At 26.2% G+C, this 21,910-nt stretch overlaps 2 protein-coding genes across 2 annotated transcripts in view; one reads left to right on the plus strand and one right to left on the minus strand.

The window, feature by feature from the left end:
* The first annotated feature begins 4,844 nt into the window (after nt 1-4,844).
* The window catches only part of LOC113555124 (autophagy-related protein 16-1), a 155,250-nt gene continuing 138,184 nt past the window's right edge, over nt 4,845-21,910 (plus strand). Inside the window, exons 1-8 of the mRNA XM_026959457.1 lie at nt 4,845-5,013; nt 5,094-5,334; nt 5,424-5,676; nt 8,155-8,317; nt 13,066-13,154; nt 16,354-16,507; nt 16,848-16,953; nt 17,022-17,164. Of these exons, the coding sequence (XP_026815258.1) occupies nt 5,250-5,334; nt 5,424-5,676; nt 8,155-8,317; nt 13,066-13,154; nt 16,354-16,507; nt 16,848-16,953; nt 17,022-17,164 (993 nt within the window). The 5' untranslated portion in view covers nt 4,845-5,013; nt 5,094-5,249. The remainder of the gene's footprint in view (nt 5,014-5,093; nt 5,335-5,423; nt 5,677-8,154; nt 8,318-13,065; nt 13,155-16,353; nt 16,508-16,847; nt 16,954-17,021; nt 17,165-21,910) is intronic.
* The window catches only part of LOC113555123, a 33,692-nt gene continuing 30,084 nt past the window's right edge, over nt 18,303-21,910 (minus strand). Inside the window, 4 exon segments of the mRNA XM_026959456.1 lie at nt 18,303-19,103; nt 19,255-19,926; nt 21,537-21,611; nt 21,613-21,874. Of these exon segments, the coding sequence (XP_026815257.1) occupies nt 18,555-19,103; nt 19,255-19,926; nt 21,537-21,611; nt 21,613-21,874 (1,558 nt within the window). The 3' untranslated portion in view covers nt 18,303-18,554.

The raw sequence follows: 21,910 nt of genomic DNA on the forward strand, positions 1-21,910 counted from the left end.
TTAATAATTTTTTTTTTTTTTGGTGGGGGGGGGTTTAACAACTGTCCCGTTTTTTATTTTTTTTAAATGGTCACCCTATATTAAGTCATTAAAATAATATAAAATTAGTATGTAGTAAACAATTTGATATATTGATATAAATGCAATTTATCTTGTTAATACCTAAAATCTTTTGAATAAAAGGACGCATTTAATATTTTAACTATATTATATTTTAAGTTTAAACATATTAAGTCAGGGACGACCTGGCCCATCGGGATACCGGGAGATTCCCGGTGGCCTGATTTATTGGGATTTGTCATTGGACTGACGGCTATATCACATTATTGTTTCGAATAATTATAGGTAGTTTTTAATATCTTTATATTAAAAAAATATATTATTAATATTTGCAAACTACTATATTACAGTATAAAAATCCTGGTTCGAACACCCGTAGCCCGTAAACTAAATTATAATATAATAAGTTTTTAGTAGTCGTTTTTAGACTTCCTATTACTAATAGATAATAACTAGAATTGCTCATTTAATATGGGTATTTTGAGATGCATAAAAGCATTATTATTATTATGTAGTTTCGTTGGAGAATTAATACGTTTTTCAAATAACTGAGCATTTTTAAAAATGTCGATTGCAGATGAGTATGGAATAATGAATTGGAAGATTGATATAATGATGAGGATGATTTGGAAGTTGATTGTCAAGATTGATAAGTCAAGTTATGTATAATAGTTGTAGAAACTGTGCACTGTGTTGTTACAAATTATTGATAAAATACAATTTATACAGTAACGCTTATCAGATATTAACAGTTACTTAAAAGTATTTATTGCGTCTTCCTGTTACCCAAGTTGCTTTTGAACCATCATTTTCTACATTAAAGTATATAAAAAAAAAGGTTAAGAAGTAAACTTTTTGTAATGAAAATTCCGAAGCGTTTAGTTAGTTGAAAAATACATTTTGATAAATATTGATAATGATCAAATAATTAATTTATTGTCATAAAAAGTAGCTTCTTTCAACATGTCATAACTTATTATTTATATTTAAAATATAAAATTAATTATAAATGCTTAATTTAATGTATATTCTTTTTGTGTTGTTTATTAGCGTTTATAAAATATAATTTGTAATAAAAATTCAAGCATATAGTAGCTAATTTAACTTTTTGTTCAATTGTTTAAAGAAAATACATAGTCATAGAGATTGGTGTAACTAGACCTTTAGGCTTCAAATTGAATAGAGATGAACAATTTCACTAAAATATTGATACTGATTGAATATCTATTTTTTTTTATATCCTCTTTCATATAATAATAACTAAAATATTAGATAAATAAATAATTATAAAATAAATTGGGTAGTGTTGGTAAGGAGGGGGTAGAACATAAGCTTAGCCAACCCCTATCCCCACCACTAAAGTAACGCCTATCAGGAAAACATTGATATGTGGCCTGGATAATTAATTTTCCTGGCCTGAATTTATCTCCCAGGCTGTCCCTGTATTAAGTACCTACAAGTTATCGTCGATTTAACGCTTTTTAGCGGTTATTTTTAAACACTACAAAATAAGAAAATAAGAAAATCAACGGTTAACGTAACACAACAACGACGGATACAAGTAAACTGATAAAAAAAATATAAGTAGGTACCTATTAACTTTATTAGCTATACCTCTCTCTCTCTCTCTCTCTCTATATATATATATATATATATATATATATTTAGACATTTAATAATTTAGCGGCAGTTCAATATTAGATAAGAATTAATATCTACATTTCACGAAAAACATAAGTCATAAAGTAAAATACAGATAAACTCTAAATTTTTATAAAATAATTTAAAAATTTACCACGGGCCAGATAAAAAAAGATACATGGATTGCCAGTTGCTCATCTTTGATATATATATATATAATTACATAAAATTGTGTCTATTAAAAAACAATGAACTATAATAGTCTATAATGTAATCTACTATTTTAATTTTAAGCTTAACACTTTACATTTTTTAGTATTATTTCTAATGGCCGTTGCTGACACTGATGAATACTTAATAATAATCATTTTTTGAACGTTTTAGGGAAAATTATAAATTGTATAAAAGACATACAAGTTACTTGTGTTATAGAATATTTTATTTATCAAATAATAATTAATACGATATGCAGACATACAACCGATAATGCAATATACAATATACAAAATATATTAACAAAATTGAATGACCCTAAATTGCCTATACAATACGCCGTTCGATAAGTACTTGTAACAGTTAAAACTATAATACATTTGACGTTACATGTGTAAAGAGGAATAAATAAAAAATAGTCTATAAAAAAATTTAAAAAATCCTACTTATGTACAATAAAATTACGCTAAAAATGTTTCAAACAGAGTTAATGATTTTTTCCTATTCTGTCCGTTTAAAGTACATTTTTATTTTAAATTTACATGGGATATGTCACACATTACGAATTAATATTTGCACTAGTCCACACTCACATATCATGTACATGGTTTAAACCAAGATAAAACCACTCATGTTTATAGTGCATAATGTCGTTTAAACTATAATAATATTCTATGTAAGCACTTTGGTATCTATTATTGTTTCATTTTACACACACATATATTATGTAATGCATATATGGTATATTAATATGTATATTACGAATTTACAATTGCGTAGGTATACCGAATAATCTATGATGTTTCAGTGTAACATTGTCATAATATGGGAAATGTTTGTAGATTCATATTATAATACATATAGTGTAAGTATGAAAAAGAATTGCAGTTTATTCTGTTGTTGCCAACAACTTGTTGGGTACTTAGGCACGCGTTAAACAATTGCGATAAAATTTGTATTATTTATACGTATATTAAATAGTAGATATTATAGTAGGTACCTTTATATTATGACTGAATAGAATTGGATTTATGTATGAAGGCTATTGTTTGAAACGTGTAGTTTGATAATGCACGCCGAGAACTTAAACATTTATATTAAAAACTACATAAATCCGTAACTGACTTCTTTGGTTTTTGTATTTCATATACTAATAATACATAATTTTACATTTTAGTCCTTATTACCATAGCGATGAAAATCGTGTTTTAAACTAATAAATAAATCAATACCATTTTTTTTTATTATTCCAAATAGCTGTCTATTTTATTGCGTTAAAAACAATTTGAAACAACGAACATATTTTAAAATTTTTGATTTTCGTGAATTGTCGTAATTGTTAGAATTACCTACTCACATGTTTGTGAATCGATAAAAAACAAACATAAAATAGTACATTTATGTATAAAATATGACTTTATTGCTGAAATATTTAAAAATATTTATTTATTCTAAAATATTTAAAAATATTTAAAATAAAATGTAGGCATGGCAATTTATTCATAATTTTATGGAACATATCCAACTGTATAATAAACTTTTTAATATTCGAACTACATAAAAATATTTATTTAAATAAAAATTCGTCCCATACTCATACGTTTTACTCGGAAAAATACTTTTTTAATTTGCGCGTAGACATCATTCATGTCTCATGATAATAATATGGCATTGAACAAATCAAATGACTTTCACAAGAATAAATAATATTAATAATACAAATGGGTAATGGTTTTCCGTTTTATAATAGTTAATGGGACCCGTGACAATAAAATAATTTAAAAAACACATAATTAATTTAAACATATTAAATAATAATAATAATTATAAGTTATTATTAGTTAATAATTTGGTATGATTTTAATATAGATTTCGACAGCCCACTCATTAATCCAATTAAGGAAACCACTAACGATTGACGTGAGAAAAAAAACGGAACATTATCAACATTAATTTTCAAACATTACGATGTAAACTTATTTATAATACCGATTTTACAGTTAATATTTTTCATCATTTGAGTGGCACGTTGTAAAATATACGAAATGCGTTGTGTATATAATAGTAATATTAAACTTGATACTTGTTTTATAATGCGAAGGTAATCCGCGACGATGGCTTAATGCCAAAACCGGTAGCTATCACTTATCAAACAATAATATTATTATTACTCTCGTGTCTTATCGACGTGCATCGTACTTACGTTACGCGTTTCTACTACACCTATAAATATCATTACATTTTAAAATATTAATATTAATATAATACGTACTTACATTTAAAGAATATTTAGATATTCCGATCGCTGAATGATAAGAAACAAAAGAACCGTAATCGTTGGCAGGGGAAACTATATATTATTATCCTATAGGCAACATCATTAAGTCAAAGACTAATGATCAGTAAATATTTACCTACATAGTTTTTTAAACGCAACATCGTTATACTACATAAAAACAACGACGGGCGGGGGGCACGCGGTTCTTTTCCGCAAACTGCGAGAACAGAAAAATTGCATTCGCGATGTCGTAACAGAAATTAAAACGCAAATACAGATTTACAGCATGATAGTAGGAGGTACTCGTGTAATTCTACACATAACATAATACTATCATAATATTATTTTACAATACATTGTATTAATATAGCAAACTCATTGAAGAACCCGTTTGCCGTTGTGTATTATTGTGGTCATTGGCCATTGTGCAACACGTTTTGAGATAGCGTCGCGCAGTGCGTTATCACGCCATGTAAACGCGGTAACTGTACGAAAGGTAAATCGATTGGATGAAGGTTATCGCGCGCACAGGTCGTCGCTGTTACTATCACAGTTGGTAATGGTGCGCGGTATGAACCGCCGTAGACCATCTACGGTACCTGTGGCTGGTCTGCCATCGCGGACGCAAACTGCTTTATCATTTATCATTTTTTTTTTTTCAAAAATTTAATAATATTATTATTGTTCACTACTTGTTACTATTTTACTAATATTATTGTTATTATTCGTTATTAATTATTATTTATCGAGATTTATACGAATCTTTGAGGACCTCGGTCAGCCGCGTTCAACGACGATAGTACACGACGACGTTAAACAACGTACAAAATTAGCAAATCGCTTCGTTTTGTCTGTCCAACACGTTGATTAAATTACAAAAGCATTAATCTCCCACGTTTAGGGTTTTCGGGATTGGCAAACGCCATGTACGGGCGGTGGTAACGTGTTGAGTTCGGATGCTGGGACAATATAGTCTCTATCATAATTATTTGTCCGGTGGCTGCTCGTTGATCGAGATTCGCACAAAAGGTTTTGTTTGAATTGGATACTGACCGTCATGGATTGGAAGGCAGTTATATGCCAACAATTGGAGAGCAGAAACTCCAGGGAGACAACTACCTTTCAAAACCTGATCAATTTCTGTGAGTTTCCCAGTTTTAACTTGATTTTGTTGCAATTGTTATTAACAACAATTCTTTAATGTTTTTTTTTCCATTTTGGCCATTTTTAGATAACAAAATCTATGACAGTTCACTTTTGTTGAGAGCGCAAAATATTCAGCTAGAATCTCAAATTATACGTGGTAATACTGGTGGTGATTTTGTTTACTCTGAAAAAATATCAGCTTTAGAACAAAAATTGCTTGTGCAACAAGAAGAATTGACCAAATTACATCGTAGACGTGGAGAAAATGCTCAAATGATTATAGATTTAAATGCAAAATTACAATTGACTGAGCAAACACTTGCAAGCAAAAACCACAGGTCTGTGATCGTGTATCAAATTATTCAATACTGAAATATTGTTCTAACCTAACTGAAAATTTATTTTTATAACATAACAGTTGGTTAAAATTGAAGATTATTTTATCTAAATTATTTTTTATTGTAGTAGGATGATATTATAGCAGCTATAAAACTATATTTACACAAGGTTTTAACTGATGTATAGTAACTATGTCCTTAATTAATGTAATATAATTAAAGTTAGCAAACATAAAATATATTAAATTCATGTTATAGGATTTATATTACCTATATTTTAATGATTGAAAATTAATTTAAATAATAATTTCTGTTAATATTTAAAAAAAAAAATGTCTTCATGAGTGATAAAAAACTATTTTTTTTTTTTAACTAAGTTATTGATATTTACCTTTAATATACCAGTCATAATATAATGTATTTTTATTTGAGTGCCATATTTTATATTTTTAAAAATAATACAAAACTATCATAATAATTTTTTTTTATTGATTTTAATAGGTATCTATCTATTATTCTAAATTTTATTTTATTCTATACTACTATTATTTAAAACCTAAAAAATTAGAAACTCAATTATTTTCCAAAATATAATATCAAGTTAATTAATTATGCATTTAAGTTAATTCTGTAATCAAATATTATATTTAAGTGGTTATTATTTTATTTTATAGTGGATATATTTTATGATTGTTAATAATTATAAGCATTATGTTTATAATACATTTTAAAGTTCTTTATTTAAATTTAAGTATTATTTAATAAATATTTTATTACATAAAAAACTTTAAATTCTTATTTATGGAAACCAAATGTTATTGTTGTTAATATTATTCTTCATTTAGTTAAAACTAAGTTTTTGGTTAAAAAATATTGAATTAATATTTTGTTTATTTAACTATTTTTTTTTTTTTTTTATACAAATCAAATTAAAATTGCAAACTTAAGGTGCGAATATATTAAATAGTTATTATTATATAATAAATAAACAATTTTTAAATAAATGTATGTTATAAGAATAATCTTTTAAAATATTTTAAGTATTGTTTTATAAAATCTTGTGAAACATTTCACTAATCCTACTTTATGTACTATTTTATTTAATACATTTAAGTATGAAGTATTTTTATATAATTGATTAGAATTTAGATTTCTTTAGTAAATTATAATTTGAAAAGAGTTGAGTTATTTATTCTTCAAAACTGTATAGATAATATAAATATAATTGTATTTATATTTTGTAAATTTTTGTATGTGTAGTTAATAATTTATTTTTATAGGTTTAATGAAACTGTGTACTTTAAATTTTAAAATATTTAGAGATTTGTTTGTTTATAATATGATGATACTTTAAAGCAAAATTTTATATTTATTTTTAAAATTTTATAATTAATATTTCATTACGTACACAGTTTGTTTAATGTTGTTGTTAAATTAAACCAAAATACAATGTTATAAATATAAACTGAGAAATTCATTTTCTATCAGTAACTTTTAATAATAATTCTTACTGTTAAATAATGATAAGAAACTCAGCAGATTGAAATTATATATAAATAAATTTACATTGGAAATTTACAAATATTTTAAATATTCTAATTATAACTTATTTATTATAATTAATTAATTTGTATTTTTATTTTATATAGCATATTAAGAATATTGTAAATATTATTATTATAACTCTATAGAAAAACATTTTTTAATTGACATATAAATAAATTATAAAATATACTATTTAACTTAAATTGAAATTAGTGATTAAAAATAATTATTATTTAACTAAAATGATAAATATTTAAAAAAAATAGTATAATAAATTTACTGCTATTATAATAATTTAATATTAGTGTAAAAAATTAATTATTAATTTGTTAACACCAAGCTTCTTTTTTAAATTTACTTTTGATATATCAAATTTTTATCAAATTTAGAAATATTTTTATAATTTTAAAATCACATACTTCTTCTTTAGTTATAACTCAATGAAATATCAAGAACACTGACTAAATATTTATTGTTTTTCAAATTAATAACTTCTCATTAATTTACATACTCTTAAAAATATATTATATTTGTTAGACTGTTAAAATTTTTTTAGTAATTTTATAATAGTTATTATCTTTATTAATTTGCATTACATAAATTGAATACTATGTTTAGATGACCAAGTCAAGGTAAATTTAAAAATAATGCTAAAATTAAAAATGTGTTTTAATATTTTCAGTTTGTTGTTAAATTTTTAATAATTTAGTTAAAATATAATATTTAGTAAATATTCATATAATTATATTTAATTTACAATATTATATATGTATAATTTTAACTATCAGTTAAAATTATAATGGTACAATTGTTTCTACCAATGTATATTTAATAAATATTTTTATGAAAAAAAAAAAATAAGTTTCTTTATAGTACTTTTAATTGTTATATGATTTATACTATTAAAAATTGTGTAACATTTTATGATTGCAGTTTGACTGAACATATGAAGTTAGTTGCTAGTTTGCGAGCTGAAATATCTTTATACCAGAAAAATAACTCTGAACTAAAACAATTAAATCAAGTTCTCAAAGATGAACACCAAGCACTGCAGTTGGCTTTTACTAAACTTGAAGAAAAATTACGTGCATTTCAAGTAATTGTTTATTATTATATTATAGTTATTAATACATAATTTTTTTAAGCTTTAGTAATTTAGTACATTTAAATTTAAAATAAACTAATAAATTTCAATAAATTTTTTTTATATTTTTTTACACCATTTCTTTTATTAAGAACATTTGGATTTTATATTCATATGTATAATTGATAAGAATTATAATTTTTTCTAATACTACCCATTCCTAATAAGTAACAATTTATTCAAAATTGTTACTTTTACAAACATAACTTTATAATAAAAGTAATTTAATACTATTTAAATAATGTACCTAATTCTATTTTGTTAAATTAAATTAGTATGATTTATTTGTTTTACACGTGAAAAAAAAATTTATAATACCTATTTACGTATTATATTATAAAAAACAATGAACTATTTGAGGCTATTCAGAAGTACTAGAAAGAGCATATTTGCTTATTTAAATATCTTTTTTATGAATACATTTCTAAAATCTAAGGTTCTAGAATACCTAGGCACCCTTCTTACATTTTATAAAACAATATTTTCAGTAAAATTTTACATTTTTATTCAACAATGTGATAATAATTAGTTATATGAGCTAGTTCTATTTATATATTGCACATTTTTTAGTTGTAAAATATTTAAATGGTAGTTCAAATAATTATTATAGTCCTCCCATGTTTTAGTGTTAGTAAGGAATATATGAATATATATTTATGTGTGTTGTAGTTTCTGTGTTCTCTCTGTATAATAATATGTACTCTTAAAAAACTAGTTGATCATAAATCAGGAAATATGACATAAAGTATTACATTTTTATGTGAAAATAGACTTTATTGCAGTTGCTCAAATGCAGTTGAATTACAACATAATACTTAGTATTTTTTATTCAAAATTTTTATTTGATTTTTACTTAAGAAAACAAGTATAAAGATGACCCTGAAAAAATGTGTTACATCGTGATACTACGTCATTTCAAATGAATAAATGTAAATATTATCCGATATAAATGTGTTAAGGAAATCATTCAGCCTATTTTTAACTTAAAACAAACAAACATACATTTGATTCACGTATACCGCGTGTTGAATGACATAATAAAGTACCTACCGTAAATTAAAATTTTTAAATATTATGTCCGTGATTATCAACTGTCTGCCTATATGGTTTTTATGGAAACGAACTAATACACAATATATATATTTTTTCTAAGTTCTTGATATTGTTTTAGAATACCTACATTTGTTTTAAAATTATACGTTAATAATATTATCGCTTATTATTATATGTAATCCCACAATGATTATGTTTTAACATTAATTATTTTCACGTCATTTTAAAATTAATATATATAATTTTTATAATAGATTACATTTTCTTTTTATTTTAATATATCTAATAAATTATATACATGATATAGGACACAGGTGTCATGTATTATTTTAGTGTGCAGTATATAATTTATACTGTCTAGTATTACTTCAGTTAAAAGGTACCTATAGAATATAATGAACTGATACATAAAACTACGCGGTAGGTAGGTACTTTATGTGATGACTAATGGGTGATAGTTTTATTCTATGGAATCGGGATCTATTTTACTGTAAAACCTACATTTTCATACTGATTACTAAATTATTCTATTTTTTTTGCACATAAATATAGCTAGTAATACTAATGAGGAATATCCAAGTATAAGATTATAATTTCATGTTTAAAATCATTTTTATTGACATTTTATTATTTTATTAAACCCCAAAATATATAGAAGAGCAACATACAATGTATACAATTCTGTTCTATTTATATTCTTTTACATCTCGTCATTTGTACATGTTTAATTATTTTCAATATATTATAATATTAGTTTGCATTCATATGTAAAAATTTGTCTCGGTCTGTGCACAAACAATAGACATTTTATTTAATATATATTCAGATGCAACTGTAGAGCAAATAGCGATGATTGTATATGGCCGGTTACACCATAAACAAAAATGTATTACATTAAGCATTTATGATAAATTGTAATTTATATGAATATGAAGGCCAAGTTAAGTGAAATCGCCAGTACTCCAGTAGTTACACAGTTTATGTGATTTTTTTTTTCAAATTTTATTTTATACCAAGTTTTTACACCTGTTTTTTTTAGCCTTCTTTTATTTTTTTTTTTCATATTTATTTTTATTTGTACAATCTGTATAAAATATATTTACAATAAGCACAATAGACGGTGGATGTATATAATAGGTCATAATTGGCTAGATTGAAGGAGCTATTCAGTAATAGCACTTCATGGCATGGATGGTAGTGGTTAGTTGACTAGTCGATTAGCAGGTCACGGCACCAGCTGCGCTTTAAACGTCGGCCAGGGTCGCCCGGGAGTGTTCGAGAGGAGAGGTTTTGGATGACGGGGTTACGATGATGCAAATTTAAAGTGGAAACGTTTGTATAAGATTTTAGCGATGTTTTTGACTGTTGGAATAAGGAGGTCCCTGTGGAGAGTATCATTCGATACGTAAAAAGGAGTTTTGGTTATCTGTCGGAGGCATTTGGATTGGAATGTTTGGATTCTGCTTGTGTTGGAGTCTTTGGCTGTTTCCCAAAGTTGAATTCCATAGGACCAGATAGGTTTGAGGAGTATCTGATAGATGAGAATTTTATTATGCAGTGTGACATGTTTGGATGAAAGGAGGAAGCGAAGCTGTCTTAGACGATTGCTTTAACATTAAAAGGATTTTCTAGTATATTTGTATAGTTAAGAGCTAGAATCAGCAAGTGAATGATTTATGTATCAATATAGACAACTAAGACATAATCATAATTATTTATTTTGGTTTAATAATGAAAAATTATATAGATCGGTTTAATAAAAATGTGTTTCTAATGAGTGATTTTATCTTTATGTTATTATAAATTGTATTAATCTTAAAAATAATCATCAAATCAACTTATTGTTATCTCATTAAAATTATTCTAAAGTGTTTTTGTTTTAAATAATAATAAGAAGAACGGTATCATTGAAATTAATACAAATTAATTTTTTTTTTTTAATGGATCCCGAAAACATTTTTGAATTTAACTTTTCCTCAACATTTTATAATTGCTATTTAATAATTATGTATAGGATAACAAATAAAGCGTATAAAACTATTTCTTATGAGATTGCAATTTAATTTTTCTTTTAATGTTTAAAGTAATTTTTACTCATGAGTAATTTACGTTATTTGAATCTAGCTTTAAATCCATTCCATAATATCGTGTTTTTCAATCAAATTTTAACTGCTTTGTTTTTTGGTTATTTTTTTGTCTCTATAGTCACATAAAATATTTTACTTTTATACTAAAAACATTGCACTTTCTTGTGTAGATACATTATACAATATACTTAAGCTCGAATACGAATATCTACATAAAAAAAAATGTTGTTCAAATAATAACCTTAACTTCTCGTACAACATGTAAATACAGATTTTAAATATTTTACATTTTGTTTCAATAAAAAAAAAATTCTTGTATTAAAAATTATGTTATATCAGGTTATTGTAGTTTATCGTTTTATTAAGTACTCACATATAAACCTTATTTCATTAATTCTGAGCATTATATTTCCAATTAAATTTTCATTTTAAATATTTATCATATGTAATATATATATATAATGTACTATGTATATTGGATATTAAATAAAATGGAGTTCTTAAAAAAACATATAGAAAATATTCAATTATGTATAAAAAACTTAAGGTAGGTTTTTTATAAACTATTCAAATATATAATTTATATATACAATTAATAATCAATAGATTATTGTAATTTTCACTTTCATTATTGTACTGTTATGATTATCAAACTGCTTTTCTTAAGCATTTTAATTTAATTCAATTTATGATCCAAGAATATGCTTGTTATGAATATTCATCTATACTTCTGCTAAATGTATTGAAAATACAGTGAAACTTCCATATAACGATCTTCCATTTTACGAAATTTTCTATTTAACGAAATATTTTTAAGAACTATGATCTTCATTGATAATTAATAGGTACGTAATTTTATTTAATGAATTCCTCTATATTACACATTTTTTTTTTTTGCTTATTCTACTTCGTTATATAGAAGTTTTACTGTAATTGGAAATAGTAAAGTTATCGTAAATAATATTATCGTTAACTGTAAAAACCATTCACTTATGGGTTTTTAAAATTATCTATTTGTTTGAAATAACGTCTGTTCATTCATTGTCTCTCTGGTATATAATGATTATGTTTTCAATAATTTTAAAGTTGTATTTATGCCGTCAGGGCGGACATATTTCACAACAGCTTATTTATATAATTATTTATTATTATCGGGATCTTCAAATATTACCTGTATCGGCTATGTCCCATCACATTTTAAATAATCAATAGTTTATTTTTATTATGGTTTGGTAAGTAGGTATAGCATATAGTTGTGTTATATAGTCTAATGCTTACTTTGACTCTAGTGACTTCGGAAAATATTTGCACTACAACAATTTTACTTATTGTAAATACTTTTAAAGATTGTAAAAATTAAAATTAAATAAATAAAAATAAAAAAAATAAAAAAAATTCTCTGTAATGCCAATTAAAGACCTAAACCGTGGCGCTTTGAGACGGGTCTATTTATAATATTGCATGAGAATATGCCCCCACTGGCGTGCCAGTCAGTTGACACACGCACTGTACAATCACAAAATGTTCGCTAAGCTAACTCGTCGTCGATTTTCATTACAGGATGAAAACAGAGAACTCGTGGTCAGGTTAATGACTTATAAATCTAAGGATGCCGAGAAGTTGAATGAGGAAAACGACCATCTAGTCAGGTAACAATTAGCATTTGGTGCATTTAATGTTTGCGCAGGGTACCTATATTAATTAATTCGATGCAGAAACATTATTATATTTGTTTGTACGATGATAAAACTACAATAACGTGCATGCTGTAGTATGACTATTACTATAATGGTCTATTACAATGATGCTTCATATATTTAGAATTCGGACTTTAGCATGTCGAAACACTAACTTATAATTAATTTAATTGAAGGATACATATTAGTTATTTTTAATATTAACATATTGTTATTAAATAAATATATTGAAATACTCGATGATAATAATAAACATATTAATTTATTATGATACAGTTGTATTATTTTTTAGTACTTCAAAACAATGTGCTACAAAAATTAACTAAAACAAAAAAAGACGTTTAATTGTCTTTAAATAAACCATGACAGTGTTATTTATCTAAATTACAAGGCTCTAATATTTTTTTTTTTTTGTATACAAGTTTGAACGTAATATTTTTATAGAAAACAAAAATCTATGTTGGGGGTTTTTAACCGAGGCCATTAAAAGCTGAACATTTACTATAAGACGTGGTTAATGATAATTATAAAGATAGGTAACTTATTAGGTATCAAAAGAAGAGTTTGTTTTTAAATATTTATTTTTAGTTCATTTAATTAGATAATGTGATTAAAAAACACATTTAAATTATCATATCCTATTATTTATTTGATGCATATATGTTTCATAAAGGTTTCATTATACTTGAAAGTGTATAGTTTTAAATTATTTAACTTTATATTTAAGTAATATTTTTGGTATATTTAACTTTTGTAATTTATAAAATAATAATTAAATAAACTTGAAAAATCGTACAATCGCATAATTTTTGAAAAAACTTTTTTTTTGTATTAACTATACATTAACATTAATTAATTATAATCAGGTATTATTCTAACTGTACAATTTCAAAGTATAAAATACCTACTAATGCAATATGATATATATAATTAGTTTCTAAAATATCTATTAAATTTAATTGTAATAATTTCCATTTATTGTTGAAATAAATAACTGTGGTCTGATGGTTGATAATAATTTATACCTTAGGTTAGGTTAGGTATGTATTGGTTTTCTAATGGTGTGTATTTATTTAGTCAGCTGTTTTTTGAAGCAGATACATATTTCAATCTTTAATTTTGGCGGTAGTTTCTGGGGACGTTACCCAATTGTGACCCAAAGTAATCTTTTTACCTAATTCACCTATTGCGGCCCATGCATAATAGGTAGGGAATACTATTTAAGTGGTTATCAAAACTAAATAAATACCCCGATTGCGTCCAATACGTATTTTGACATAAATATAACTTTAAACTATACACGATTCACACACCAATGTTTGGCGTGGTAATTCGGTGCTTCCATAGATTTAGTTTCTATATAACCTTCAACGACTAAAATACAAACATTTTGTGATTATTTAGTAGACATTTTTATTGATGATAATTCTGATTTCTCTCTTGAATATGGGCTATAATTGTTGTTCCAGTATGTATTTGACAAAGATTGCGTCTGAAAATTTCTATTTAAAATTGAATTTACTATTTTATACTTCACATCCAAGTATATTTCAATTTTTGGAAATTTTGAAATAATGCCAAACATATGCTAAAATAAAATTTCAATCTATAGTTTGTACTCTCCGGGAAATAACTAAACAAATTAATAAAAAAAAAAATTATACAAACCCGAATTACAAAATTAAACAACTTGGAAATATCTAATTTTGATTTTGTAAAAATAATGAGTTTTAAAAATTTACATTCAACACTATTATTATTTTACTATTTATTGACATATTAATTGTATTTCATATTTTTTTTTTATTGCAAACAATGCATTATTTATTGACTCATTAATTATATTTCATATATTTATAATTTCAAATATAAAGTACCAATACAGTATTTAAAATATTTACTATATTTTATTAATTATAAGCTATTTTGTAAACTAATGTATGTATGGAGTGTTTGGACGCAATCGGGATACCTTTATTTACGATAAAATACGACTAACTGAATTCGGGCCGTAATCGGGCAACTTCGGTTTCTAGTAGTATGTCATATATTGTAGGTATTTTTAGAGTATACGTATGGGTACCAATTTTCAAGTACCAAAGAAACAAAATAATCGAAACAAAACTAAAAAAGATCATGGAAATTGGGAATAATATGTAATTGCAAAAACAGATTTTAAAAAAGTCGATTTTATTTTTTATTTTATTTCAAAAAATGAATTACTGTTGAATCTTAATATTTTCACATAATACTTATATTATATATATTTTTTAAATGTTATTGTTTAAAAATATTTTAGCTTTTTATGCAATTTATTGGCATTTAAAATTTTTTGAATTTTTATTTTCTATTCACAATTAAATTTCAAAGTATTTAGACTAATTTTCAGCTAATGTACTATTTACACCGTTTTACAGTACATGTGTATTGACTTATAAGTAATAATAACAATAATAATATGTGATGTATAATATTATAATAATTAATAATTTAAAATATATGATATTTTTACCAGAAATTAGTTCATCTTACCATAATTTCATTAGAAAAATAAATAAATTATAAAATATCCTTAAACATAGTAGCTTATGTCTTCACTCAGAATCGTTTTTCATATGTAATGTTTATTATTGAACTCATATTTAAGTACTTAACTCATTTATTCCAGTGATGAAGGTACGCAATGCCAAGGGACTTTCGAAATCTATGTACTATGCACGCAGCAGAGCTACTTTAACGGTTTTTAATTTAATTCTGCATATAATAGATTATAATTTTAGTATTTTAATTTTTAATACATAGAATATATTATCATTGCTTTCAAAATATTAATATTATTTATATTCTTTCGTGATAAATTAAGTGGGTTGTTATTAGTACCTAAAAATTTAGTCAATACATGCTTTTACTTTAGTTTTTACCTGAATATTGCATCACAATTATTTATTTTTGATTAATTATTTGGAATTGTGTCATTTTTTTATAGTTATATTTTTCGATCTTTCAATTTCTTAGCATCTAAAGATAATATAATTTTATTTATTTAATATTGTACCATTAATCGTATATAATTAATAGTCAATAGTTATTATTGTTTTATAAAAGAATAAGTATACCTATTATTTATCATCTATGTTATTTTATTTTATAGAAAACGAAATGCTATTATGCAAAATGAACTTAAAGAAGCAGCTAATGACATGCGTGGTGTAACCGCAGAATGCTTGACAACTGCTGTAAGCAATAGTATTGGTCCAATTATGGCATCTCCGTGTGCCATGCCTAGCAAAGCTACCATTCGATTTGTAAGTATTTAAAAATACATAAATCACATAATATTGTACTCCATGAATTTTGAATAGAATGTTTATTGATCATTAAATGCCTATTATTAATATATTAATCTGTTAGAGTTATTGTATAATAATTTTTGAATAAATACTTTAAATCTCTAACTAATAAGTAATAAACATGAAAAATAACAATTTTTAATTACAGTTATTTTAAGTTATTTCGTGAAAATTTGTTTATTTTATATTTTTATTATTTATCAAGATAACTAAATTTATTAGTGTTAGAAAAAATATATATGTATTTTTTTAAGTAGTTTCTATTAATAAAGTATAAATTTAAAATATAATTTAGGACGCTCATGATGGTGTTGTAAGCGCTGTGAAGTGGAGTCCAGTAGATCGAATGGTGGCAACTGGTGGAGAAGACCGTAAGGTGAAGCTGTGGGATGTGTCTAAAGGTATATAATAATAGTTAAATATTTTGGTAAATCTTAAAATTGTATAACTGAGCAATTAATTTTAATAGGTGTTGCTGAGTGCAAAGGGATGTTGATTGGAAGCAATGCAGGTGTTATGTCAGTTGAGTTTGACAGCACAGGTGGACAAATTGTAGCAGCATCTAATGATTTGGCATCGCGTGTTTGGACAGTAAATGATCAACGACTTAGGGTAAGTAAATACGATTACGATTATTTGGTAAAAAAAGTGACTATTCAAAAATAAAAATACAACATTATAATGTTTGTTCATTTTTTTTAAATTTAATTTCACATTATTTTTTATTACCATATAAATATTACTTAAAGCTATTATCAATATATATATATTATAATTATAATTAATAAATAGAAGACTATATAAGACTATATTATATAATATTTATATATATATATATATATATATTATTTTAAGTAAAAAAAATCTTAATTTATAAATGAGTAGTTACATCTCAAAAGTACTACTTAATATTAGTACTCATCTTTGACTTAATATTCCCGTTTCTTGGTTAATTATCACTATGGTTATTGGTTAGTTTAATCATATATGGTAAAAATATGAAAGATGAATTATAAATAAAAGCTATTGAATACATTTTATGCCACAAGAAAGGGGAAGTTGTCATAATTTAGCTTTGAGAAACGTAGACAAGACTCCAACAATTTTGAGTTTTATATAAATTTTGTTTGAATGATTTCAAACATACATATTATGTTAATCGTAGGAAAAATCGTCTACGTTTCAGCTCAATAAATACTTACATGTTAATTATTTCTAAAATAAATTAAATTGGTTGGCTAAACCGTATTATTGATTATTAAGATAAATCTTCAAAAAATAAAAAAATAAATATTTAGAATTGCAATAATTTATAGGGAAAATTAGTGAATACTATCATGTTAAGCGGTTGTAAAGTACCTATTTTTTTATTATTATACAATTGAATAATTAGAATGAACAATTTTGCTAGAACTAATTCAATAAATTATACGTATTATTTGTTTATAATACACATTTTTATTATTAGTTGGTACCTAATTAAAATATTGAGATAATTTGAATTTATTAATTAATTTAAAACCTAGTTTTCATTAAAATTAGTTTTTATTAGGTAGAAAAAAATAAATATTATTTCAATATTTTATTTGAAATATTTCTATTTTAATTTCTTAAAAAAGTATTGAATAATCGTTATGATATTTATACATATCATTATACGTATATAAATAGAATTGTTACTAGTATAAGACTTTTTAATTTCTTATTTCTTATAAGTGATCGAAAAATTAATTAAATTTTTTTTTTTTGATTATAATTATAATCAGATAAAAAGTTTAAACTTAAAGTCAAACTGTCTAGCTTAAATATAAGTTAACGGTCTTATAGATACTAAAATTTTTTCTATTTATTTTGACCGTTAAGGCTATTTGAGCGCGATGTCACTTTAAAAAGATTGTTTATCAATATGATTAACAAATTTATAAATTGTATCTTAGCTAATCTAGGTTAAAAAATCTGTCATGGCAAACTATCTCATTATGGATCATTAAAAGTCGATCACTCAGTATCGTTTTGCGTACCCCGTATCGTACAGCTTGCACATGCTGTCCGTTCGTCCTACCGGTATGCTCATACTCACAGACAGTCCATCTTGTTGATGGTACTTGTCAACGTGTCTCTTTTTGTTCCAAACGTACGCCCATGCTATTAGCACCGCAACTTGAACGGCCAGAAAAACTAGGCATGATATTATAACACCGAATAAATTAACGCATAAACTATCGATGTTGTAGTCGTGGTGTTTTATGCTAAAAGCTGTTGTGTCCGTAGGATTCATTTCCGGCGATGCTTGTTGCGCGCCGAATCCGAACTTATCAGTGATTTGAATGCTTTGCACGAGCAGCATGTCGTCTCTGGCGTCCGATGTACTTTTGGTGGACCTTCGCCGCCTTCTTTTTCCAAATGAGTTTACGGACCTTAGTTCTCCAGAAGCGTCTTCTTGGTCGCACTGAACAGGTTCGCAGGTTGGCATGCAAGGTGTAACTAGAGCTCTAAATTGGACCACCTCGGATGACGGGAATTTGAACGCATCAAAATATGATAAGAGAATCTGAAAAAACGAAAAAAAAAATAAAATCGATTATGCGATTATTCCATAAGTTTGATTTGACATGCTCGTTGTAGAACATATTAATCATATGTTTATTACATTTTTACATTTTGTATAATATTATTTAACGAGCGTAGATTGAAAACCTTACCTTTCCACTTCCCGAGTCTGATGATTTGTAAAGGGGACCCATGATAAAGTGGTCAGTTGGACATCCATCAGCGTCAATTAGCACGATTTCACTTGAATCCACTCCGTCCATAGCTACCAGTTCTCTGACAAATATCTCGTACGGGCTGTTTGGGTCCAATATTTCGAATCGGAGTGCCAGCGGATCTCCCACTTCGGCCGTAGGCTTAACGTCAGCTCCTTGCCGGTCCGTAATCTTCATGGCAACATTCGGGGAGTCCACAATAACTTCCTCTGTCATGGCTGGCTTCAAATCACCCTGTATTCCCAGATCTACTTCGTTTGAAACTGTTTTATTTGTCAAGTCGTACTGACATGTGATGGCCACACCAAGATCGGAACTAGTGATTATGGTGTCGTGGTGTTGAATAATCACGTCGTTCATGTATCTACCTAGACCTTGTTGTTTTACGTTACACTCCACATCATCATAAGCCATTTCGAGTTCGAAGTCCAAACTTCCGCGTACATCTTGAACACATGAGTTTGGATTTCCTTTCGCATAAATTTTGCCATTGAATAATTTGCTGGTTTTAATCCTAGCCACCATGTCACCTGAACGACACTCGATGCTTATATTGTAACAAGAGTTGAGCTCATAAGTTGAAGCTTCTGGAACTTCTAAGTAGGGGTCCTGAAACATTTTAAATGATTTTATTATATTAGATTACGAATAAATTAGTATAATTTGCGCCCGTAGATTTAGAATGATGTGCATATATGTCATGTAATGTCATTGACCTGCATGCGGGTGGATAAGTTTTTTCATATATTTTAAACGATTCAAAAAGTACTGTTAAACTTATCGTTGTTATTATAGAATTTAAAACAATCTACTTAAATATTTTTAACGTAAAATGTATGTGTTTTTATTAAATTACTATTTTGTGTGGGTTTTAGTGTATGAAAAAAAATCGAAGTGAAAACAATTACATTTAGAATGGAGGGAAATTAATACATATAATTGTGTTTTCCAAGTTAAATATTATTATGTTTTGAATATTAAAATTAACGTAACCTGACAAATATTATTGTCACATTCATAAACTGGGTCCTATATTTTCCGGAAACTACCTATCATTAACTGTCTGGACACATCATATACCTAATAAAAATATTAGAATGTTCTATAAAAAACCGCGAAATTGGAGTTAGTTGGCTGTGACTTTTTTATAATTCAGATATTATGTGCTAAATCCGTTTTGAATGAAAGTACTTATTTCCTCTGCCCATAAATCCATATACAACGTTCAAGGTTAATATAATATAGAGAAATCGTTGAAAAATGAAAATACTGTGATTCATCATCAGTCGGCTGGGTACTTAGCGGCGGACACCTTTAGAAAAGGATAATATTTTAGAATTCTTTTCGGAAAATAGCAATATCAAAAATAAATGTTCGTGTCATAATTTTCATCGGCACACCGATTCTAATCAACCGAAAACTGGGTCGACATGTATAGAAGGCCCTCACAACACCGACATCCCGGGGATAACGTACCGTGGCGTTGGTTTGTTATTATTACAATTATTATTAGTATTATTGTGTGTGCGATGTGTTTGTGTGTGGAAGGATTCCGTTTTTGGCACCACTCGAATGTGGGTTACAACAACTGCACGTGTTTAGGAAAGGATACAGCACACAGTAGTAACACACACACACACAAATAATAATAATAAAAAAAAAATATATATTTATGTGTTTTCTCATTATTGAAGTTCACTCAACAATCGAATCTTATTTTTCATTTTCATAGAGTACCTACATTTTACACGGATGTAAGAATAATATTACTACGAAAAATAGACCTAACGTTGTAGTCGCCGTCTTTTGTATTTCCCTACGGAAAACAAAACATTTATTGATAAACGCGATAAATTCTACATCAGGACGCAGATCGTTAGTTTATTAGAGCTCATACGTCAAGATACTATACTATACTGTACTATAAGACACTATACAACATCATATTTTGCATATATTCAATTAATATGTATAGATTCGATAGTAGTGGTGTTTATGATAACTATTTAAAAAATATCCTATGCAATCATCGGGATTACGTATATTCGTGCATTAATATTATTATATTATAATATTAATCTTATGGCCATAATGATTTCCGATTGCAATTATTCGCGTTATGAAGTGTGAAATAATGCTTTAATATAACACAAAAACCAAATACATGATGTACCTATGTAATATATTTTAAATCATTTATAATATTCGTCTATCGTCACCTGTATGTCTGCTAATGTAGCCCTGGAATGATGGCTGAGCCGGCACACGAGTTCGCCGGTATCGCCGTAATCGTACTGAATGACACCTATACGGCGAGTTAAGGCACAGCTCCCGACAGTCATCTAGAGAACCCACGTCCTGGTACACGGAATCGACAGTCTTAAGTATGCGGCCTGGGAACTTTTTAAACTCGCACAGCTTGACCGGCTCATCTACGCAGTTGTTTTCCAAATAGTCAATGCCGGCTGCCGGTTCGAATGCTCCCTGACCGGCCACTGTCAGCCTGTCCATGTCAGACATATCGCATTCCGCCGTACCGTTGTTGTAGTTAGCTGATCTATAATACATAATAACGTTGGCGACTTAATATTAT

This window comes from Rhopalosiphum maidis, chromosome 2 (assembly GCF_003676215.2).
Source record: "Rhopalosiphum maidis isolate BTI-1 chromosome 2, ASM367621v3, whole genome shotgun sequence".
In the NCBI taxonomy this organism is placed as follows: Eukaryota; Metazoa; Arthropoda; class Insecta; order Hemiptera; family Aphididae; genus Rhopalosiphum; species Rhopalosiphum maidis.